The sequence below is a fragment of the Anomalospiza imberbis genome, chromosome 16 (assembly GCF_031753505.1).
Source record: "Anomalospiza imberbis isolate Cuckoo-Finch-1a 21T00152 chromosome 16, ASM3175350v1, whole genome shotgun sequence".
Classification (NCBI taxonomy): Eukaryota; Metazoa; Chordata; class Aves; order Passeriformes; family Viduidae; genus Anomalospiza; species Anomalospiza imberbis.
The window spans coordinates 4,719,979-4,745,000 of NC_089696.1; the positions used below are offsets into that span (position 1 = coordinate 4,719,979).

The following is a 25,022-nucleotide window of genomic DNA, read 5'->3' on the forward strand; positions in this document are numbered from 1 at the left end:
GTATTTTTATCCTCAAAATGTAAACCACATTTGGTGGAAACAATATCAGGAATGGAAAAATCATTAAAATATGCACATTCAAAGGCTTAACTTTTATTAACTAAGAGTGATGTCACATAGTGTGTCTTCTTGAAAGATGGATGTTGGAATCCCTTAGAAGTCAATGTTTAAATGGCTGTTGCCTTCAGTAGGAACAGGATTTTATCAAATTGCATAAAATTAAGTCTTTGCAGCGTGTGGACATGATTTTGTAATGAGGAGGATTATCCTATGTTTTCCTCATAAACTGCACCCTCAAAATCTATTCTGTCTTTAATATTTTTCAAGTTCTTGAGGAGTATTCCCTTGTAAAGGGAGGTGTATTTGGTGGCAGAGACACACACACAAATAATTTGCTTCATGATGGCAGTGAGAAGTAAAGTCACGCTTTTCAATACCTGATACAAGAAAATTTTCCCTTGGAATCATGGAAATAATTTCTTAAGCCTTAAATATTGAAGAATTTCTTTAAATGCTAAATTAGACAGTGTTACAAATGCTTCTGTTTCTTAAAGAAATCAAGAGATTAAGAAATTCTAGTGCACAATTTCTTAGATTGAAGTGCTGTTCATGGATTCTGTATTTTTAGAACCAAGTCCCATGGTATGAATGTTACAATGCTATGCATGCATATTTGCCTTTCAAGTGCTTATTCTGGGTAATGAAGATATATTTTTTAAAGTTATGTGAATAGAGTAATTTGCATGTATGGCTGAGGCATGCTGTGTCAGACAGGTAAGCAAGCTACTTTTTATTGATTTTGGGTCAGTGATGTCAACTAGATCTGTGCTGTGTGCACTTTGTTGGCAATGTACTATTTCTACTTAGGGGAACCTGCACAGGTGAAGTGCTACTCAGTACTTTCATTTCATTTCCACAAAGGTTTGTTAGCATGTCGCAGCCCTAGGGTTTTTATGTGAGCTTTTCTGTAATGCAAAACAACGCCTGCTTCTAAAAGCCTACTAAACCAAAAGGACAAAATTATAAATAACCTCCTGTGGTGAGCCAGGTTTTGCCAGCTATCACTCAGGTGTCCCTGGATCATTTTATAGGCTCCTTATTTCTATTAATTAAACCAATGCATTACACAGAGAAACTGAACAATATCAAGCTGATTTTTAAATGCTTTAATTATGAGTTGATGTTACCTTCTCATAAACCAGATTAAAGGCTGAAAGATAAAATATCAGTTGGTCACATGTTCTGCTATGGGCAGAGAGTTAACATCACAAAGAGTTATGCTGCCAAAAAGGTAAAGGATTTGTTTAGGAAGGTAGAGCTCTTAAATGCTGTAAAGAAAGCTGGAGATGGCTTCAGTAGTAATGCAGTTGTTACAATCCTTAATTATATTTTTGAAAAAATTGTCTAATTTTCAGATACACTTTGTGTATAATTAGAATTGCAATAACCTGTCTTTGCTTGCATAATTTTAGATATCTTAAATGAATTTTATATCTTTGGTATTTTTTTTAATTTATCTTTCTTTTTAAATGTGGTTAACCCTCATCTTCGATCTGCTTCCCCCAAATGAATATGGTTTCTTGTCTTAATTGCAAATCTCATAACTGAATTTCTTTACAAGAGAATCCCAAAACTAGCATCGAGATCAAAACAAATAACAATCTGCTCAAACATTTCTTTGCATGTGGGAAACTATGTGCAAACATGGATACCTCTGATTATTCACAACTGCAGTTTGTTTAATTTGATTAACTTTTTGTTCATTTCAGAATTAATTTAATTTAGCTACTTTTGTGAAATTATTAATAATGAATGTGCTGAAATATACTGCAGTACCACTGCTTGTATCTGCTCTTCTCAATGTAATTATCATCTGCTCTCCTCTCACAACACTGAAGATTTCATATCTCCTTTTACACTTATTTAGTGTTCATATGAGCCCCTATTTAATTTAATTACACATGAACTGCATTTACTGTTTGTATAAAAAATGATGCCCAAAGAAATTGAGTAGCACTGAAGCAGTGACATATAATGGAATTACTACTTCATACTAATTTTAAAAATAAGAAATGCTTTATTTTTTTGGTCACCACTCATATCCATTATGAATGGCAATGTTCCATATTTGAAAGGTTTAAGTCAGGAGATGGAAAAAGGAAATCTTTAGATTGGAGACATGTTTTTGTAAATTAAAAATAAAGGTTAACAGAAAGATTTGGGACTCAGAATCAATAGCCCAAGTCGATTGATAATGATCACTGTGAGAGGGCTCTATTTGAAGGAATGCAATGGTATCCTTGTTTGTCACAGTTGGAAATGTTGTTGGAAATAGCTGAGGAACAGATATACAGGGCAGAATCAGGTGACAAGGAAATACCATTAAACCAATCCATGCAAACCCTGAAGTATTTGTCAAGAAAGATCATGTACTCCTAAACCAAATTTCACAACAGGGGTAGGCCTGGCAGATCTCTCCAGTCAATTTTTTAGGATCACAAAACACAAACAACAAAGAAACAGGTACATTTTGATTTATTTATGAAGAAATACAATCACTGGATTCATATTCCGAAGTCAATTTTTATATTGTGTGATCTATCATAGATTAAATTGCACGTACAGATTTGAAGGTCTTTGCAGAAGTGGATCAAAAAAAATTATGTTTAACTTGCCAAGATTTAAAATATTTCTGATAAGTTTTCCAATTAGTATAAGTCCTAAAAGGGGACCTATTGGTCTATATATATTCTTCATCATCAGTCTGGAACTTGCCTGGCAAACTCTCTAAACTGAGCATATTTGGAAAAAATAATTGTAAGGATGTGCAAAAGACACTAAATCATTTGTCAATAAAATATTTGTACAGCTCTTATTCATCTTTCATGCAATCTTAAAAAAAAAAAACAACAGTTAGTTTCTGTCCAAGTCTGAAGTAAGAGAAACTAGCAAGGTCATCCAGTTTTGTATTCCTGAGGTAGAAGGAGTCTGAGCATGGCAGTGGGGCCTATCGTCATTTTGTCATTGCATGTTCACTTGGTGTTGCTGGTATGTCTGTAATGCTGTACTGGATTTGACAGATCCATCACATAGCTCAGTGAATGGCTTGCTTGAATTAAGCCTATGGGCAGACTTATTCACATTGATTGGCTATTGGTTTTGTGTTTTATGATTTGATTATTGCATCTTCGATCGGAGTAAGAGAAATGTTCCTTTCGCGCATATGAACGTTGCCAGCGATATTTGTGCAAGAGTGTCTGGGAGTGCAGTGAGCAGAGCCCTGGCAGGAGGGAGGCAGCCCTGTGTGAGAGGCAGAGTCACAGCCTGTGCTGCCTGCTGTCCTCGCGCAGGGCCCAGGTGTGTTTATACATGGATGGGGCAGTATCCATATATACACACACGTTCCCATCCATCACACACACACTCACACGGACAGAGGGGCTGCTCTGAGCACCCTCCCCTTCTGTAACACCAAACTTAAACCTCACTCCAAACTGTGGGGACATTCCCACTGACCTCTTTGTTGTCTGGATTAAATCCCTCATCACTGGAAGCTGATCTTTTTTTTTTTTTTCTTTTTTTTTTTTTTTTTTTAATAAGGCATATTCCAAAATATTTTGCACATAACATTTTGTAGTAAAAAGTACGTTTTGTTTTTAACTCCCACTATCAATTTGTGTTTCATGTTCTGTGGTTATACCTAGGGTTTTATGAAATTTGAGAGAAAAGGTTTTGTCATATGGAAATTACGTGTTTTCCAGATCTTAAATCGTACCACTGATAAAATTCTGATATTCTAATAGTTTACATTTTAAACATGTCTATGTGAAGCATTCAGTTTTTTTAAAGCAATAGTGTCTATAGAAATAGTTTATTATATTTTACAGTTCTGTTTGGGCAAGTAGTTGAGAGTAATACTTGATATTTATGCTCAGGTTATCCTAAAATAGAATAGGTACAGATTTGGTTTAATAGTAAACTTGCTCATTAAAGAATGAAAATTTAGAATGAAGATTAGAAAAGGACAAAATATAAATTGTAAGCTTCTGTAGCTGAGGACTATATTATGGACTATATAATCTTCTATTTTATGATTAAACAATGAAAAACACTCTATTTTTATTCAAATTATTTTCTCTTATTGAGGATTACTAGAGATATATACTAAAAATTAAAGTTTTGATTGCATATAAAATATAATAGCATCTTGAGCCAGAATTTAATTTGCCATGAAATAATTTTACAGAAGCATAAATATTTTAAAATCTAGTAGCTTATTCATTTCATAATTGTAACTTCTTAGATTAAGGAGAAAGCGCTTCTCTACACAATTTTAGTTTCTAAAGGAATCAGATTGAAAGAGGAAAAAAAATTAGAATATAGTGGTAACTTTTCAACTTCCAGCTGGAACCTTCCAACATTTGTATATTTTGCTATCCCAGTGGAATCTTAAATGGAAAGGTTTGGGGGGTAATCCCTAAGGAGGAATTGTACAGCCCATATTGCAGGCTACTCAAATTCTGACAATGAAAAGGTTCAGTCAGCACCGTGACTGGATACAGAGGTTGTGCTTAGCTTTTCTAACAGCAACAGAGAATGTATTTAACAATTCTTCTGCTTAGGTTTGATGTTTTATTGGTCTAGTTTTTGGTTTGTTGTTGTGGTGGGTTTTTTTTTTTTTTTTTTTTTTTTTTTTTTTTTTTTCCCCTGGACAATCCTGTATGGTAGCTAAAGCTTCTTTATTCCCTATTATTGCAAATAAAAATCAGATTATTGGCTTGGATGTTACAGAGAGGTAGTGGGTTTGGCCATCTACCTGTTAGAATTTTATGCCTGTGTGATCTCTGGCACACTAGAGGATCACTGGAGTCATGTTAATATTTCATAATCCATTTTCATCCTAGTTCATTCAGAGTTTTGGGGATGACTGGAGTATATGACTCATAGTATAACCATAACACTACCTTTTAGAGTTAGAAAGTAAAAGTGGGTGAATATGAGTAAAGAAAATGTTATAGGGGGAAAAAATCATCAAAGCATTTGAAATTCCATGAACAGGGACTTTCATGTGGCACATTTGGACAGGAATTTCCTGAAATGAAATTATGTTGCATAGAGTGCTTTCCAATAATTGAAGCATGGCTCATTCTAAAATATTGCAGATATGGCATTTTTGGGGGAGACTCAGTGAGTCACATCAACATAGGAAAACATTGCAAACAATTACATCTGCTAAAAACATAATCTACCAGTTCTAGGAAGCTGCTTTGATGTTTGAATACATTCCTCTGCTGGGTGGAATTAACCTGTTTACTGCTACTCTGAAGGCTTGATTCACCTGTGTGTACTTTGGCTATTCATACAGTATCCAGGGAACTGCTAAAACGCCTCCACCAGTTCAAAACTGAGGGTGTACAGTAGTGAAAAAGCTTAGTGCTACTGCTCAGAATTATGGCAAACACCAGTTATTAAACTTTTGTTGTATCAGAGCTTGTTTCATTCATACCCTGCTTCTACTTCTCTTACCTTTAATCTCCATTCTCATTCATTGCAGTATCAAGGGATATTTTAGGAATCCCCATAGACAAGGAAAGGCTAGGCTACTTCTGTGAAATCTGCTGTGACATCCATGCTGGAAATCGTAAAGATAAAACTGGGAGAGAAGGTGGAGGTAGACTAAAGCCCAGACTTCCACAACTGGCTTCCTGATGTGCTCAAAGCTTAAGGTGCTCAGTACTTTTGCTGCCAGGTTCTTCTTGAATGTAGGGCGAGCTGTAAAATACTCATCATGTTCCAAAAAATAAATTAAAAAAAAAAAAAAACAAAACAAAAAAAAAAAAAAAAACAAACAAAAAAAACCACAATCAGTGCACCTATTCTGACATCTACATCTCTGTTTCAAAACCCTCTCTTGGTTTTGTTTAATTCATCCAGCCTACATCTGGTTATGTAACCTGACTTTTAACTTTGGAGTTCCTTATTCTAATGTAAAAGCTCATAGTAAATAACTGTGATTATGAATATATTATTTTGATAAATATTCATACCTTTTCTCTAAAAGGAGGGAGGGGAAAGGACTGGTTAACATTTTTAAAGTAGAAATTATCTCATTACTAGCTCATAAAAACTTCTTTGCTCTTAGAGGATATTGGAAGAAAGTGTGACTTTAAAATTTTTCAGTGTTGTACTCAGCAGACTGGAGAAATACGGAGTTGGGGAGTTGCTAAAACATTGATTCCTGATCCAGCGGACCAAAACTGTTCCAGCCCATTGGGTCACTGCCTGTGACATGATAGACCATAACAGTTCCTTTGGACATGTCAGTGGCTAATTACACACTCCTCAGCTCTCAGATCATTGGCTTGATAGACCACAAAGAGGCAGATTAGGACGTGCTCTAAGTGTTGTCAACCCGAGTGCTTTAAAAGCAAGCAGGAATTAAGAGCATTGTGCAAGAGGAAGACAGAAGATAAAGGAATGAAATGGTATTAATAAAACTGGGATGCCATGGATATATCTGTATGGATTAGTGTAATTTGCAGTGTGCTCTGGCAAGTTGGTGAAGTATTAGAAGGACAAACTTTAAATAACAATGTTGATGAAATTAATCAAGAAAGAGGCAATTTACGCTTCTGCAGGTTTTTACTGTAGCGTTTCACACCTCTGAGGAGCCTAACACATTTGATGAGGTATTTAAATAGATTTTTTTTCATATTCCTTTGGGCTTGTCAAGCCGCTGATTCTCTAGGAGCCCACCTGAGGCAAACATCAGATTGTAGGAATACTGCAGGAGTGGGAATAGAATGTTTATCCATGTATCCTAAAGAAATTTGTAGTGAAAAATGCTGTAGGGTGTTTAATATACATGCATTAAAAAAAAAAAAATAAAGTAAGGACTTTGTGTAAACCAAACATGTACCAGCTTCTAAAGTTTGTTTCGTTTTTCTTGAATGAATTCTTAAATAGTCCTGGCAAGGTTTTCATGTATATTGTATTTTAGTTAAAATAGGAAAGAAATTATGCTGTCAACTAATTTGTAAAGTCATTCCAAATTTAATATAATGTAAAGAATTGCTATTCATAATTGCTGAAGTTTATAATGATATCTCTGTATGTTAGGAAAGTTCGAGTGGATAAAATGGTGGTTACTAGTAAACAGTAATAATTGCTATGAAATCAGAAACAAATATAAAGTATGTTTTTGAGGCATTATTTTAAGAATGCCATGACGTGCAAAAAGAACAAATCCCCCAGTTAAATAAATGGTTATTTTTTAATGTATTTTAGTGATTAAATACTGATTCTTTGCACGAGGCTGACTTCAAAATGCTCTCTGCCCTAAAGAGAATGAACAATATGTCCAAAATATAGTAATAAACAATTTTTTCAAATATAAATATTAAGACTTCAAATATAGCCTTAATTTAGCAGTCCTGGATCATAATGACATCGATTTATGTTGCTGATGTGGAGCACTTCTGAAATAGAATTACTGCACTACTTCCTCAAGTTTTTAATTTAAGTGCCTAGACTGTGTTAATCACACTAAAAGGCCAATAATTTTAGAGAAGTTCTGCTACTGAGATCAGTATGAATTCTGCTCGGAACTGAGTGGTATTCAGAATTTCACTTATTAGGTTTAGGTTTACTTTAAAATGTCCAGATTTACTTAAAAATCACATGTTCCTCTTGCAGATAAATATTCATCTTTAGACTCTGTGTATTGCATTATTAATAACAAATAATTTCCTCCTAGGTATAATATATTGAATGATCATACATCAAAAAATTCCCCTGATGCAGCAGGTGATTATGAGTTAGACCCAAGTCTATTCATATAGCTCTGATTAAAAAAAAATTAAAAGAAAAAAACAACACTAAGCTGGAAGGTTGCATCTATTTGCCAGAAATTTTCTTTATACCGAGGGCTAGTGGAAGGAGAGAGAGGGGGTGTTTGTATCCAAGACACTGCCAGGGCAGAATTATTGTATCCACCCTGTGTGCAGCGGGGACATTCCTGCAATCTGCTTTACAGCACCAGTATTGGACTGTGCTAAAAGGAGTGTCTCTCTTCTAGAATTTGAGTGGGTTGTTCAGCTAGTTCAATATCAGGGCTAAAATAAAAAAAAAGCCTGCCCATCTGCTGGGGAAAGCTTGAGATAAGAATACAAATTATGAGAAAGCACCTTCTGTTGGCCATTTTCCCTTTAGGTATTTTTAATCCCTTTAGGCTTTTGGGTTGGTTGGTTAGTTGGTGGTTTTTTTGTTTTTTTTTTTTTTTTTCTGAGTAAATGAAATAATGCAGGCATATCACTGGGCATGGGAATACACATTTCCATTGGTGTCCAGAAGAGCTGGGGGTTGATTTTTTTGTTTTCTTGAAGGCATGTTTTTTGCAATTACAAAAATACTTTTTGGTATTAAAAGAAATTATTTCTGGTCAAGAAGTTGTGTGATTGGTAGCAGGACAAAATTTGATGAGAGATTTTGTTCCTTTTCTCTCTCCTGCTGTCTTTGGCACTCTGAATTTTGGTAGAGACATCCTGTCTTTGGCTAAAGCACACAGAAATGTCCTGTACTGAGCGCAAAGAGGACGCAGTTGAGAGCAATGCAGAGGTGATGAATGTGGCAGGGGAATGAAGGGCTGGGCTGAGCTGCCGGGGAACAGGGCTGTGGTGACATTTCCTGGGGACAGGAGGGACCCGGGGAGGCCAGGGGGACACAGCACCTTCTGCAGTGGCAGCTGAGCCCGGGCAGATGGACGAGCTGATGAGCTTTATTTAGTGTTTTCTATGCGGAGTTGCTACAGAAATAGCTGCATTTTTTGCTTTTGAGTCAGGGTTTTCCTCTATCTGCTTCCAAGGCCTGCCTCAAAATTTCAGGGAAGAAACGGTCAGGTATTATGGATGTAAGAGAGCATTATCTTGTGATGAGGAGAGCAGAGGACCTCAGTGAAAGCCAAATATCCACATCTTCCTCTCTGTCTTGGCATCATCGTTGGTTAGGTTGAACAAGAAATTCTGCAGAGAAAAAGAACCTGACATTGAAGAAATTTGTCTAATTGACTTCCTAATGCACATCAGGTCAAACAAGTCACTGTTAGTGTTGTTGAAGCTTGATACCACATGAATTATTTACAATTTTATTCTTATTTCTTTTAATATATCATATAGGTATGGCTGTGAAGTTGTTTAGTTGTCTTTGTGTTGTGATTCAAATGCTATGGGTATGGTAATGTACTTTGATCTTACAGTAATGGGAATATAAAGCATGATAATAGCAAAATCAACCTTCTAATTATAGTTATTATGCTAATATTAAAAAGTTTAAATTCTTTGATAGCCTTGATATTTAAATTTAGGACACCAGCAGGAGAGAGTTGGGAAGGACTTAATAAAATGATTATAAAGGGGAACTTTGTCCCTCCTTCAATATTGCAGAAACCATTCAAGGAGCCAGCAGTCAGCTATATTGAAATTCATGGTGAAAAAGCCCTCAACATCAGGGTCCTCACAAGAGCAGCAAAGTCTTAACGTTTAGAACACAAAGGAAATACATAATATCTTTAATAATGGAGAAATATACAGATGTGCCACATATAACTCCTGAAAAACCCAGCATGCCATAGTTAGCACAGGATCCTTGGGGAGTTTGGTTTGGAGCAGCTCCAGGAAGGGAAGTCAGTGCTTTTGGTAAAGCTGCATCAATTTTACCAGCTGATATTCTGATCCCTGAGTTCTAAATACTGGCTTTGTTTGTCAATCCAATGGCAGTCCTACCAGAAAAGTCAACTGATTAAATATAGTTTAAACCTTCCCACTGTAACTTCTGTTCAATATTGTGTTTGCCTTCATCCTAAATTTTGATATTCTAGGGCTCTGCACTGTTTTCAGCAGTTGCTGTATTTTTGGGTGGGGGTCCGAACTTCTGTGCTAGGCAAAATAATTTCTGTATAGTTTTATGAAATTTGTCAGCAAAGCCCAGGAATTCAGGTCTACAAAGCATCATAATTTTATGTTAGTGGATTATCATTTCTTCTACATTTCAAATTTCCTAGAGACAGTGTGATTAATTTCTTAAAATCCCCTTTGACCTCTAGTATTCCATTTTAAGGAAGCTCTATTAGGCTGAGGAGGAGGAATTGGAAACTTCTGGAAGTCATGGGTGAAATTAGGTGTGTGCCAAAATTTTGTTCTCAGTCATGTGCTGTGTGAAACAGTGGTGAGAAGTCCTAGTGCTACCCAGCATTTTGGGGAGACGAGAGGGCACACAGAGCTCTCACTGGCCCCACGTGTCCTGCATAGGTTTTTGACCCATAATGACCTAAGTTTCGAAATGCCCAGACACCTGGGAGCTCTGTACACCCGAGGAGCAGCAGGGCCAGTCACTGCAGGAGAGAAAGGGGGTGGGAGGCTGGTGCTTTTGGAGGAGTGGGGACTAGTTCAGACACAGAGGAGCTCTTCCTTCCCCAGGGTGGGATGACTCCATGGAAAATTTTAGAGGAAGCACTCAGGGTAGCAGTTTATTCTGAACTTAGGTTGGAATTGTGTTTCATGAGAGTTACATCCCCCAAGTCATTAAAAAAATAGTGTCTGAGACCAATTCTCTGAATCTCTTCCTATCCTCCACTTCCAGGTTCTGAATTTTCCATTAGTAAAGTGGGCAGATCATTTATGGGTCAGGTATTTCGTTGCAGAAGTACTTGTTTATATTAGACACCCATAGAAAAGACAAGGCTCAGGCTCCAGTGATTAAAGAATTTAAACCCCTCAATATATATAACATCTCTGTTCTATAGTATGGCATGTTTTCACCAGACAGTTTCAAGAAGAGAGAAAGAAAGCCTGTAATGGATCGGGCATGCAAAAGGTCTGCTGGATAGAAAGAGCAGGTGCCAAAAGAGAGAGGTTTCTGTCAGATGTGGGGCCTTGGAGACACACATTTGTTACTGCCAAAGGGACTACAGGGAATGGAGCAGAGGAAATTACAACATATTCAAACCATTGAAGATGGTGTGATGCAGGTTCAGTAACTACCCTAAAGGAAGAAAGCACATCTAAATCACTTAATAGTACTTCTGTTGTCTTCCCCTTCTGTTCTTGTTTGAATTCAGGATATATATCAAATGTTTAAACATTTTTTTTTTCAAAATTTAAAACCATCTTTATTACCATACTGGTAAAAAATGAGTTAGTTTTCAATTTGCTAGAAGAGATAAAAATTGATGTATGGGCTTGAGAGAAGCAGTAGTATGCAGAGTGTTTGCCCTTGGGAAGTAGCTGCTCAGATGGAACCCAGCCATTTGGAGTCCCAGCAGCACATTTTCCTGACCCACACTGCCTGAGAGACATCAGAGAGCTCAGACTGCCAAAAGGTGCCACTCCTGCACTTAAAAGGATTGCACTTAGCCCAGGGTATGAGGATCTGGCAGGTTGGATATATCCAACTGTACATTCAGGTCAATGCATTTGTCATGTTATCCTTTAAATTTGTTTGTTTTTTGAGTTTTTTTTTCTATCCCACAGCCAGTAACAACTTTAAAAAAATATTTTAAAAAAAGTTTATTTTGTTTAAATCTGTGTTCTTTTACATCTGAAGTATTAACCAGTGAACAGTAAAAAATTGGTTCTATACTTTCACTGTTAATACACAAATTAAATTATGGAAGTGATTCTGTATCTTAATTGAGCAGGGCTTATTGTATAATAAAGTTGGGTCCACTTACAATTCCTGCACCTTTTTGAATCATTAAAAGTATAGCAGTGATGAGGAACACTAAACCAACCTAAAACGCATCATGAATTTTCATCATATCTTCCTTGTGAGATTTTCAAGCCTTGTGTGCTCGACAGAGTTAGTGCAAAGAATGGGTCTTTAAAGGGAACACTCCACAATTGCAAAGGACTGGGCAAGGTGAGCTGTCCTTTGCCACCTCTGCTCCACACCTGCTTTAGGACAGACGGGCTCTGGTGCCCCACAGAGCCAGCTTCACTCCCAAGGACTCCTTTTGCAGGCCCTGGGGTTGCCCACACAAAGGGTTAACCCTTGCTGTAGCCATCAGCTGTGATACCTGTGATGCCTCTGATGAGCAGTTTCCCCTCTGGGTCTGTCTAAACAGTATGGAATTTAGCTGAATAAATCCTGCCACTGTAAGAACATTAAAGGCAGCAAAGTGCTTAAGAATTTCTAATTCCTAAGAATTTATAATTTCCAATTGCTAAAAATAATACCTAATTAGTTATAAAATATTGAACTGGCTTCTTGGACTCCAGCCTCTAGTCTTTACATTCTCACGGTTGCTATGCTGGCCAATATGTAACTTCCTACTTTTAAAAGTTGTGTATGGAGTTGTGAAATTAACCTTACAAAAGCAGATTAGTTACTTCCTATGAAGCAGTATAACAAGAGATGTTTATAGCAGTTTTTTTTTCAAATAGGTATCACTTTGGGTTTATTTTTTTTTTTTATTAGTTTTTTCCCAGCAATTAGTAAAGACTTGGTTTAAAAAGAGTAAGATTTTGGAACAGTTTAAATAATATTTGTCATTTCAAAGGACAAGTTGCATTAGTGTTCTGGGGTCTTCCTGGAGGTACTAACCCAGCATATTACCCTTGCAGATAATTCTGTACTTTAACATCTGAAAATGGAGAATCTGTGGCTAAATGTTCTACTGTTCTGAACAGAGAGGAACAAAGGGAGCTTCACAGTAACCACTTAAGAGGCAGTTTTTAAGGAAAAGTAATCTTTTAATTTAGATGAGAGGGCAGTTTAACAACTTCATAGAAATGAGTCAGAAGGATTTTCTGTAAAACAGTAGCTGGTAAATCTGCATTGCTACTGGCTCTTTTAGGCAAGCACCTAACTTTTCCTGTCTATAATTGCCACAGAGGTGGTAGCAGTAAATACAGTGACAAATTATGCTACCTATGAAATACAGAGTAGCTCTGTATTTATAATGTAAAATTTATCCCCCTGTGGTTTTTTAAATTCATGTCATTAGCATTATTTTTTAGGTAAATCTCATTAGCTCCTGAAACTGTTGCAGATGACAAAATAAAGAGCAAAGCTGTTAATGGAACTGAATGAAGAGTTGCAAATGCAAGAATGTGCAATTTGATCACTAAGCTCAGGCTAACAGCCAGTGCCAGTATTTCTGCTAGGGCAGAGGCAGTGATCTGCTTTTGGACCGATGCAATCCTGTCCCTGCAGTGCAAAGTGCAGATTCCTTGTTTGGTTTTGGATTTATTTTTTCCCCCTTCAAATGTGAACCTCTAAGTAACAAGGTTCACAGATTTCTAAAGGAGAATTTCAAATCTCTTGATACATTGGAGGTGAAGTAATAGAAATAGATTTTGTTCCCTTAGGGCTTAACTCCCCAAGGTTTTTCTGCCCCTGAGGAACGTTTGCTCCTGCATGGTTTTCAGTAGGATCCTCAGCACTTAATGCTTGCAGAGCAGTTCCAGGCAGTCCTTAGCCTGCATCCTTTGGCTCCTGGTTGTTAGACTGGCTTTAAGGCTGTGCAAAGCTCAGTGTCAGGATTTTGCTGTGCCTGGCAGTGCAGGGGCTGTGTGCAGCTGGGAGGAAACCACACCCGAGTGTTAACTCTGCACCCGGGTTCATTAACCCTGCACAGCACAAAAATACCCCGAGGCAGCTGTGTATATGCATATGAAGGAATCATTTGATGTTAATCCTTAAACATGGTTTCCACTAACCCAGATCCTGGTTGCTTAGATTTCAGAAAGGAGAAATCAGGATTTGTGCCACAATGAAGTTTTCTGAATTTTGAAATACAAGTGCATTTAGCGTTTCTCTTTTTATGTTACCTGGTTTAAAAAAGAATTTTGCAAGAGAAAGTTTATATTAAGTTACTCATATCTCTAGCTTATTCTCCTGAGATTCTGCAAAAAACTTTTCTATGTATTTGGATGACAGTATATGAGAATATACTATGTCATTTTTTAAATAAAGAGCAGAAAATTAATTTTCTGATTGCAGTCATATTAGACATAGAAAAAGCAAAATATTTTAATTTCAATATCCTCCTTTCTGATGCACCAAGTAAATTGCAATTTAATTTTTTTTCAAAAGCGCTTTTTACATATTTTGCAGTAGTGCCCTTTAATATCAATATATTGTTTTATTTTTATTAGACTTCATAAATTTATTGACATATCTGTAACACTAAACATGAAGCTTCCAATGCAAGAGTTTGTACATAGTCCATATCCAAATGTCACCATTATTTCATTTAAAAGATCCCAGCATGTCTACCTCATGATCCTTATAAACTCTATAGTACTCAACACTTTTTCTTGCTACATTCATTAAAATTAAGCACCCTTCCCCTACCCCATCTGTAAACATCAAGTCAATTGGCAGCTAGCACATTTCCCAGTCAGCAAGCAGTATTGTGAATTTTATCTTCTCTTGCAGAAATCAATTCGTCTTCGTTGCAGCAGATGAAATTTCTTGTAACACCTCTGCAGGTAACAATCATTGATACTTCTTGATGCATCCATCCAGGTCTCAATATCCTTTTTCACATGCTGCATTTAATCGTAAGACAAAGCATAGGAAAGTCTGTAGTGTATAAATCTTGGGAATACTTTAATGAATTTATAGCTTCAGCCTATAGGTTCTGCCATGTAAAAGGCATTAGGTTATTTGGCTGACTTTGGTGTTTTGTTTCCAGTTTAAGTATGGTAGTGTGTAAGGATATGTTAAACCTTCTGATAAAAGCTTCAGGACTTTCAAAAGTCAAACCAAACAGAACTGATGAGAAGAGCCAAGGCTTAGATGTGTGCAGGACATTGTAAGTGCTATAGATGTAACAATTTTCTTTTCGACTCGTTGGGGGCACATGATGCCCACAAGGGTATTGCAGACCCTAAAGCACTCACAAAGTCTATCCTATGGATGAGATAGTGGGAGAGAGGGTCTGTGCCTTCAGAGGATCGCTCTCTAGTAAGTAAAAAGTCTCCATATACTATCATGTTGTAAGCCATGGGTACAGAAGAATGAACAATGTTTTAAAAGGTTAATTTATATTTTAAAAAGATATTGAATGTGTCAAGAGGTTTTCTCTCTTTTAAGCAATAGAGTTTGAACAAGCTTAGTCTTAATTCAGGTAAGGACGGTGTTATGTTACTACATAAGAAATCAAAAGGCTAAAATAAATAGTAATGGTGCTGGGACTTATTCTGCCAATAATGTTGTGCAAAAAATCAAGTTCATAGAAGCTTCTCATGTTGAAGGATGAAAGGGTATATAGTGTGAAATCAAATGTTGGTATTAAGAAGTGTTTGTTGATAGAGTTTTATATTAGCAGAAATAAATGAAAGGTGACGAGATTTCTGTTTATGCCATGATGATCTACATAGAAACAAATAGAGAACAGTTATTTATGGAAAAGTTGGTCATAGATAAACCCAAAATATGCTAAAACTGTTGTAATCTCTATGCTAGCTGTAGCATTTTTGGTGGTAATCTGAAAAGTTCTTCTGTAGTAAAACCTGATTTAACATAGATTTTTTCCAAGTCTTTAAATTATGAAGTAAATACATTTTGAGAAGTCAACATTTGTCACATTCTTCATATCACTCAACTTGGATTTTAGCTTTGGTTATTTCATTTGAGCTTCCTGCTCAGCTCTTCATTGAAGTGAGCTGTGGTAGGGAGGCTGTTAATTTGTAAATCTAAGCTTTGCTAAGTAAGAATAAATATATTTATTTTAGCAATTTTTAAACTTGGAATTCTTGAGTTAGATGTGGGGTCTGTGGGTCCAGTTTTGCAAAGTGAACCCTTCTAAGCAATAATTCTTGTTCTAGTAAAGAAATTTTTCTCTCTCAATTGAGGCACAATTTAAGTGCCCGAGACTTTATTACAGATATTCCATATATTACTTTTTTAGAATTCTAATCAAAAATATATTATTTATATAAAATAAAAATTTCATTTATCAGTGCCTTCAGTGAACTTTACACAAAAGGAAATGGATCTCTGTGTGTATTTGTTAAAACTTTTCAGTTTACCAGTTGATTACCTATGTTGAATGGATTCAACAAGAAGGTATTTTTGTTAGGCATTGTTTTGAGCATATGATAAACATATCCATCACAGGTGACTATAGGTAACTTTTTTTTTTTGCACTAAATATGAAGGAGAAAGGTGATGAAAACCTGTTCCTGCTGTTTCTTATATACCTACATTTCAGTAATAGAATTTAAATTATTTTTGACTTCATAAAAAAGTAATTCTCTGGCCCGTATTCCTGTGAGTCAAATTGCTAAAGCTGAATTTGGTCTTTTGGATTTCTAAGTTGACTTCCCATTTTTTTTTGTTATCTGATGTTTTATGTTGTAATACATGGAGCAAACATAGAGATACTTTGAGAACCAAAACTAACCTTCCTGTGGTTTTTCAGATGCATGCAAAACACCTGCAGTATGATTTTATAGTGCTTTTTTAGTGCTCCTAAGCTCAATGACAGTAATTCTACTGTGCTTGAAAGTTGATATCAAGTGAAGATACTTATAAACATGCTCAATATTTGAAATGTGAGTATATGTTTGTTTGCATTGCCTCCCTGTAAAGGATGGGTGTGTTTGGATTACAAATGGTAATATATAACAAGTGAAGCTTTGGTTGGAAGCTGATCATCAACTGGAAATGGGAGAAGTTGGGTGGTTCTGCTGGTAATATTCACTCTTTTCTTCTCAATCCTTCATCATTCCTGCCAGAGGAAACTTAGCCCTCAGCCACATGGTATCTTTTTTTATTTGGGAATAAAGTAATCTTGAGTGGATAAATGTGTTAATGAGAGATTTGTGTCCATAAACACATCTCTATTTGTGTATCTCTGTCTGTTCTTGAATGCACATTACAGAAGGGAAACCTCCTCAGATATCTGACAGAGGGATCCTTCCATGGGAAATTTAAAAGCATTTCACTCTTCATTGCATCCAGTGCATTCTGAGGCTAAAAATAATTACTGTTCAGAAGAGAAGTTCTGCACTTCTGGGATAGATCTTCTCTGGCAGACATGATTAAAGGCTTTGCAAGCAGATCTGAACTAGAACAGAGACAGGGAAACTATAAGAAACTCCTCTTGGTTTGATGATGGAATTTTAACAAGGATGTCTGAGGACCTTCCTTTAGCAAATTCCTGGCTATAGTTGCACTAGGGGAGAATTAATCCTGATGTTCTTGTCTGATGGGGGCAAAGGGCATCTGCCCTGTCAGTCTCTGGATTAATCAGAATGAGACCCAGAATAAACCTATGGCTTATTTACATGTCGGTTGCAGAACATTGTTAATTTTGCAGCTTTAGCATTCTTAGTGGATTTTTCAAATCAGTGCTCAATCTATTTTTTTTTCTCTTTTAGGTTTTGTAGCATCAAAATTCATAGTTTGTAAAGAAAAAGCAGTTTTTGTGTCTTTTGCAAGTGCATTCTCAGATGTACCTGCAAATGATAGTTTATATTTTTTGTATAAAAATGGCACAGGGTTATTATTTCACATTTATATTATCTCTCTCTCTTCTTCCAGTTTTTAACTGTTATCCAACCTTTATGTAGAAGCAAAAAAAATCCAGTGCTGATGCATGCTTGGTATTATTTTTCTCCCAAGTGTATTTGCAGTTTATGATTTTGAAATAACAGAGAGAAAGGCAAGGGTATATATAAAGCTGAATTTGGAATGAAGTATGGTGGAAGTGGATATAACACCTGTCCAATTGTGACTGTATTTATTTACATTTTTGAGCAGAATCAGTCCCAGGAGGAAGGATTCTGTCTGTGTGTGTGTGTGTGTCTGCATGCAAGCAAAAGAAATGCTTTATAAAGCTTTAGAAGTTGACAGTCATAAATTAAGTTATTGACCTCCATTTGGAGAAAGATACAGTCTCCAAAATAGATTAAACATTTTGAAAGGTTTAACTTCATAACTCCAGGAAAGATGTTGAATAAAAGCAAGCAGCTTCAATAAGCAAACCGTGGGGTTTGTGCTATTGAAATATTTGAAGAGAATATTGGCCGTTTTTAACAAATGCAATTGCTCCAGTCATTGCAATTTTCCTATATACTATCATTAACCTGTCAGCACTAGCACTGCCACAAATTTAATTCATTGAACAATAGCAAATATGGAGATACTGATTTAAAACAAATTAATATTTGATAAAGTGCTTAGAATGGCTGTAGTGCCTGTTGTGGCAAACCTACCTCTGCAAGGGTAGGTACATAAATAATTGTAGCTGATCAAAATTTTCCCATATGAACTTGCATACATCTCATTGACCTGTTCATGTGTCTGGTAGGAGATAGTGATTAGATCATACTCTTACAAAGGAATTTGAAAGAGTCTAATCCAAACTCTTTGGAAGAATGCAGCTTCAGAGGTGTTTCCTTCAGCCTGTTAGAACTGCTGTGGAGACATATGCTCAGTTAAGAGGGGTTCTTCTCCTTCACTATTGCTGCCAATGGGTTTGACTTCATTTCATGAAGCAGTTTGGGAAAATAACCATTTTCGAGGAGATGCTTTTATTATTATGCTACGCTCTTCTGCTAATCAAAAAAAAAAAAAAAAAAAAACCAAAAAAAACGAAGATGAAGGAGCACCTGCATGGTCTTTGTGCTAGTATTTATTTAAGGCTGTACTGCTCTTCTCTGTGAAAAATAGCAGATACTGAAGTTTTTGCTCTGGAAAGAGTAGGAAATGTTGCACTAATGCACAAAATTTAACTTCTTCTATAAATTCAAGTGTCCTTTATGTTGGCAGTTTAAACTTGCATTTACTGCTGCTATAAATAGTTGCTTATATGGAATTCCATTTGTCACAGCTTTTACTGCTCTGAGTAGTTGTATGCTGAAGATGTTCAGCTATTGGACCAGTTGATAAAAATCAGTAAACACTTTGATTATCCTCTGTTGTCCTTTCATGAGGTTTGATTAATTCCTTTTTGTCACCCAGTGGAAGCCCTGGCTGGCGTGGCTGTCATTATCTGTGTGACAGCTTGCCTGCCCGGTGCTCGCGGTTCTAGGTCAGTTCGCATGGCTGCTCAAATGTGACAACACGACAAGATTAAGGAAAGCTGAGGTCCTGTCATTTGTAAATGGAGGATTTGCAATGTGAAGCTCCTTTGATAACAGAAATAGTGAATAATCTGTGTCTCTCCTCAACAAGTGCCTATAGGCACGTGTGCATCTCCTGTGCTGGTTTTTTAATGAAGCAATTAGATTGGTTTTTCTCTGGTGGGCTAAAATTAGAGTACATGAAAGATGATTTGTGTGTGTGCATGTATGGGTGTATACAAGTCCATTAAATGAGCAAGGATTCAGTTTTAATATCTTGAGATTATCATATTGCAAATAAACATAAAACAACGCTATGGTTGCAGAACTTTATATGTGATCACAAAAGACTGCTTTAAAATTTTATAAATAATGTACCTAGTATATTTATTATTTCACGAGGTAAGAATTTCTTCAAGCTTTATTGCCTCTAAAAATAACAGCAATAGTAATAAGAAAATGTTTTACAGACCTAAGAAATGCTTTTTTTGTCATTGAAATAGAGTTGGGTTTAGGTGTCACCTGATGGCAAGCCCCAGATTCCCCAGTGGCTTTTTTAAACAAAGTTTATATAAAATCTAAGTTTCTTGGATAGAAGCTACACAGAAAGGTGGTGGTGCATAGAATTCTGTTTGACTTTTGACTAGGCAGCAGATTCAATTCCCACTCTGGTGTGAATCCACACAGCAAGACTGAAACTGAATGAGAGTTTTTAAGCTGACATCTGTGCCTAGGATTGCTCCAGTTTGCAGTTATCCAGCATCAGCTCAGGGAAAAGTCACTTGTGCTGCTGTTTGTTACCTTTCTGTGTTTCTGCAAATTAACCAGTATCAATCATGTTTATTTAAATGTTTTAGAAGATGGCAGCTCAGCTTTGGCTGGCTGCAAACATCTCACAAATTTTAAAAGAAGATACAGGCTAGCAAACAGAAGCAAAATTAAAACCACATCTGAGCATCAGTGAAACTGCTGCAAAACATGCCTGTCAATTAGAGAGGAAATTAACTGGCCGAACTGAGATGTGACATACAGAAGTAAACAGCCAAGAATTGGAAATTCATCACTACAGAAAAGTCTGCATAGGCTTCTCTACTTTCTCCTTTCCCCAACTTGCAGGAAAAAGTAAACAGTGCTTTTAATATTTCATCAATGACATATTTATGAGCATCCTTTCATGGAAACCTTTCATTATTGCCCTCTACCCCTGGCAGACGCTGGTCAAGTTTCTTATTCTGAGAAAACCTAGGAATGTGTTAGTACTGTAGTGGTAGGAAATCCCTTATGGCTCTGCAGGCACCAGGAGTTCAGCCCTGCAGTACACCTTGAAGTTTCACTCTTTATTGTGCTGCCTGTCACTTCCCAATTCTTTCTCTGCTCCACATCACAAATCTGTAGCACATTATAGGTCATGGAAGAGGAAGATGCTATGAATAAAGTATGTGATGGTCCTCCCTTGTACAGTGACCTCAGTGTTTGATAGCGTGCATCCAACACTTGGCAAGGAGAATTTTTGCATTCTTAACCTTTCCAATCAAGGAAAACAGCTGGAAATTGTTTTTATCAGTAGATTTCCTTGATCTTAAGTAAAAACTTCAGAGGCATCTTTGTCCATTTCCTTCTGAGGTAAAGACCTCTTGTTGATTCAGGTGCCTGAAATGCCCGCAGTCCCTTGGTGTTAATATCTAAAATGGAGTTAGATTAAAGTTAAATTAATTAGTTAAATTAATTAGTTGGTTGCAAGCAGACACCACCCTACTGCAGTGGGATGAATTTGAGGTTAAAGGGCTACCCCTGCTGCACAGGTTTGACCCATTGAGCCCAAAATACTGCTCAGCAGTGTGGTGTGTGACTGGTGTGCATAGGGAGGAGCTGTGCTGCTGGTGTGATATCTCTTGGGATCATGGTAGTTCTGTGACCAAGAGGAAGAGAACCAAGTTAATTATTGGAATAATTTCTGTATTTATGTGGTATTAAGGCCAGGTAACCCTTGCTTTCCTTGTATTTCTTCCAGAAGCAATTTTATTCCTTGATTGTTCAATTGCAATCAGAGTGGGTAAAGAGTGGATAATACTGGGGACAAGTTTGAAAGATGAGCTTCCCAGTGGTACACAGGCTTTTCTTGTAATGTGGCTGAGGTCAGAGTTAGATTGAAGCAGTGACCAAGTTTTAACTTCTCTCTTTGTATTTCTTAAGCAGGTTCATAATTTTCTGTAGTTCCTCCAGCGATATGTAGACTTGAAAAAAATATAGGGCAGTTGATAATGATAAGTAAAATATCTGTATCAAATTCTTTAAATTTCTCCTTCTATACTTCTCAGATCACTTGAGGAAAATGTGTTAACTTCATTCATATTTTATGTGGTGAATTTTTCCTTATTAGTTCTGTTATTAAGCACTATAGTGTGTATGATATTTAGGAGCTTCTAAATGCAGATGTGTATGGAAATGCAGCCATGCTATTAAAGAATTTTAAATCCTGAAATGGCATTTATGATCAAAGAGGCACAGAATTCCCCAATTTTTAGACTTCAACAACACCTGCTACTGATTACTTAGAAAGATACTCCCTTTCAAAGGTCCTGATAAACTAAATCCCACAATTTCCCTTTATAAATTACTTTTTCAAAAAAAAATCAATCAATGAACAACAAATGGTCCTTTTATGTAGTATTTTAGCATTTTTAAACCCTCTGCTGAAAATGATTGAAGAGATTAAGGCATAGCATAAGTAAAGAACATGCCATCTATTGGTGGATAGCTTATGGTTACATTTACAGAAGTTAGCATGGCTCCACTGGGGTTTTTTCTGTTATTTCCCAGGAAGTTGTTTGTCCAGCTATTTAAGAACCAGTGTCAGTATGTTAACAAAATGCTAGCAAACGTATTTTTTCCCATGATGTCCTGAATGCTTGTCCCAGATATAGTGGAAAACAGAGGAGTATACCTTGTTCTAGTTAGTGATGCATCAAAATTGTTCATCAGCTGTGTTCTGAGACAAGAATTTGTGCATATTGCTTTGGATACACTGTTTTATCATCCTGTAAAATACACAGAGAATGGCTTCGACTATTAATTTATTCACAACCTTACCATTGGCACGCTCTAAATTTTACTAAGTTGTTTACCTAGAATGATAATTTGCAGTGTAAATTATCACAAAGCATTTAAATGCCACTAATTGTGATGAGAAGTAAGCACGCTGGCACAGCAGTGAGTAAGTGAAGCAGTGTGTGTGGGACTGAAGCAGCTTACTGATTTGCAGTGTGACAATATAGTTTAAATCCTTCTTCCTATTTTCAGCCTGGAAATCAGAATCTATTCTGCTAACCTTCTGAGCTTCTAAATTTGGTGTCATGCAAGGGCGTGTTTAAAAATTAGCATTTAAAAAGAAACCCACTTGCTTTAAGTTTAAGCTGACACTGTTCCTTTCCTCTGTGGAAATGAAATTTATTAATCATAATAAAACCATCATATTCTGAAGGTAGAGGTCACCCTGAGGAGAAAAAAAAAAATCTATTCATCACAGAGGAATTTCAATGCATCTTTTTCCCAGATAATATCTGAGCATGTGTTCTTTCCCCTTTGGAAATATTTTCATCCATGTTTGTGCTTACATTTGTCAAGTGTATTCAGGAGAGTGCAAAAATGAAAATTGTGCAGTTTAATTTTATATATTTTCTTTTACAGAAGATATGGAAGAATTCCTTTTATATTTTATTTTGTGTTTACGTTGGACACATTTGTTTAAGTGGAATTTCAATATCCTGTAAAAGAAAAACAAGTGTTTGTTATTTTAACAAGGATGTAAGCATCACTAATTCTGCAATAACATTTCTATGTTAATATCACAGTAAAAGCTTTAGCATTATCATAATATAAATATAAAACATTATTTTTAAGGAGCAAGGATTAACTTTGGTCACAGTTCTCACATTAGGATTTCTTCACATCTCTTGTTTTAAGAAAAGAGACATAGTTTATATGGAAGGATGAAAAAAGCAATGTAAAACACTGACAATAAGTCATTACTACTTTGAAAAAAGGGTAATAAAAATGTACTCAGAAGTCAATATCGGGTTGAACCAGTCATATTTTCATCCTTTGAAATTGCTTAATGTGTGTGTTTATCCATATTTTCCCATCAGTTGTCAAGATTTCTGTTGAATATTGATATAATAATATTATTAGCAACATGGTATATTACATCAATGTTGTAAACTTGCCAGTTACTTCAGTAGATGGCTTAAATATAATAATAATTTAATACAGCCTGAGCCCTGGGTATTCAGGCTTGGTCCTTCCTTATTAGAGGCCCTTGCATTTGGGCCACTTAGTGCCATCCTGGGTGACCTATTGGGCTTTGCTTGCGAGGCAGTGGGACAGAGCCAAGGATCCTGCAGGAATGGGAGGTGGGATGGAGGCACAATGCAGCCCTACCACTGGACCAAAAATAATGTATTTTTTACAGATATAGATTTACAGCCCTTGCTCAGCATTGCAGCGATAGCAGATAATCAGGAAAAAAGAAAAACAAAGGAAATATACCAATTCTCTTTGCTATAAAGTAATGATCATGGCATTAAAGCATGTAAAATAATAGTACATGCAATTCTTCTTGCATGTTGCTAAGGACATGAGAGAAATATGTCTGCCTTTAAATTAATAATTTCTAGATGTTTTCTAGATGCTTTCATACAGTTGGAATGAAATTTGGCTGGAAAGAATTAGAATTATAATGATATTCAAAATTCTTAGACTTTGAAAGTTGGCATAGAGCAGTAATGTCTTCTTCCCTTCAGTGTTGATGAAAAAGACACAAAGGATTATTACTGAGTATTTCAAATCCCTAAATCATGTTTGCATCCTAATGTGTAGGGTTCCAAGCTGAGGTTTATGGAAGTTCTTCCTACCAGAGAGGCTCCAGAGTGGGGGATCAGTGTCAAACCTGCTCAGAGAACTCTCAAACTGCCTCTCCAGCTCAGAGAACCACCAAGTCCTTTACCCAGCATAGACTGATGTGAGCTACTTTCCTTCCCTTGCTTTTCCAGTGGGAATTGCCCATTTCCCTTGTTGGGTAATTTCGAAAGAAAGGTGTACTTGGATACCAAATATTTAAATAGAATTGATATATAAATTGAATCCCTTACTCATCAATGCTTTGGAAGCAAAAGAGGAACTAATGTATTTTATACAAGCCTTGTGCACATATTTTCCTGAGGTTCAGACCAGGTCTTAAGGAAAGCAATTGCCTAACACTGCTACCCCTGGAATTTCACGTATCCCTCTGATAGCAATGAAGACCTCTCTACTCAAATCTAAAGCAAACACAGCTGTGGGGTGAGATACAGAGCCCAGGCTCATGAACTTGGGGTGCTTAAATAAATTAATTAATTTTTAATGTATTATCCCTTCATAGGAATTTGGATTTACTAAGCAAACAGGGCAGTACAACTGAAGGCATTCAGCTACGATGGATGCACTTTGAAGTGAAACAGGCTTTAGAATGCTTTATAAGAACTTAGATACTCTTACATTTACCAGAAATGCTTCACTCCTGCTGGGGGAAAAAAGTCTAATTCACAACGCTGAATATGAACAACTGTACACTTGGAAGTTTGTACTTTCTGAACTGTTTTCTACTTTTTGTTTTTTTCCATCGAGATGTATGGTTATGTAGTCTTGGAAAAGAGAAAAGGTTTGATTTCTCTGTGTGTCTGGCCCTGTGTTTGTGCAGAGAATCAGAGACAGGGATGTTCAGTCTGTCTTTTCCATGCTGAACTGTCACACTACAACACAAAATAACTCACAGAAGTAGGCTAGATGTAAAAGGAAAGAAAAAGAATTTTAAAAAGTAAATTTTATTTTCTGACTCCACTATATATACAGTAGTAAAAGTGACAGTGGATTGGAGGGTGAAACTGCCACCTCTCCAAGAACGCTGGTTAAACC

The 25,022-nt window shown here is 36.3% G+C and overlaps 1 protein-coding gene across 50 annotated transcripts in view; it reads left to right on the forward strand.

Moving 5' to 3' along the window:
* RBFOX1 (RNA binding fox-1 homolog 1) overlaps positions 1-25,022 on the forward strand; it is a 1,156,138-nt gene that overhangs the window by 1,125,670 nt on the left and 5,446 nt on the right. For 12 of the 50 annotated variants that reach the window (XM_068206663.1, XM_068206660.1, XM_068206666.1 and 9 more), the window contains one exon: positions 14,437-14,489. The exons of the other annotated variants lie outside the window; for them this stretch is intronic. In XM_068206663.1, coding sequence (XP_068062764.1) covers positions 14,437-14,489 — 53 coding nt within the window. The remainder of the gene's footprint in view (positions 1-14,436; positions 14,490-25,022) is intronic. 50 annotated transcript variants of the gene reach the window in all.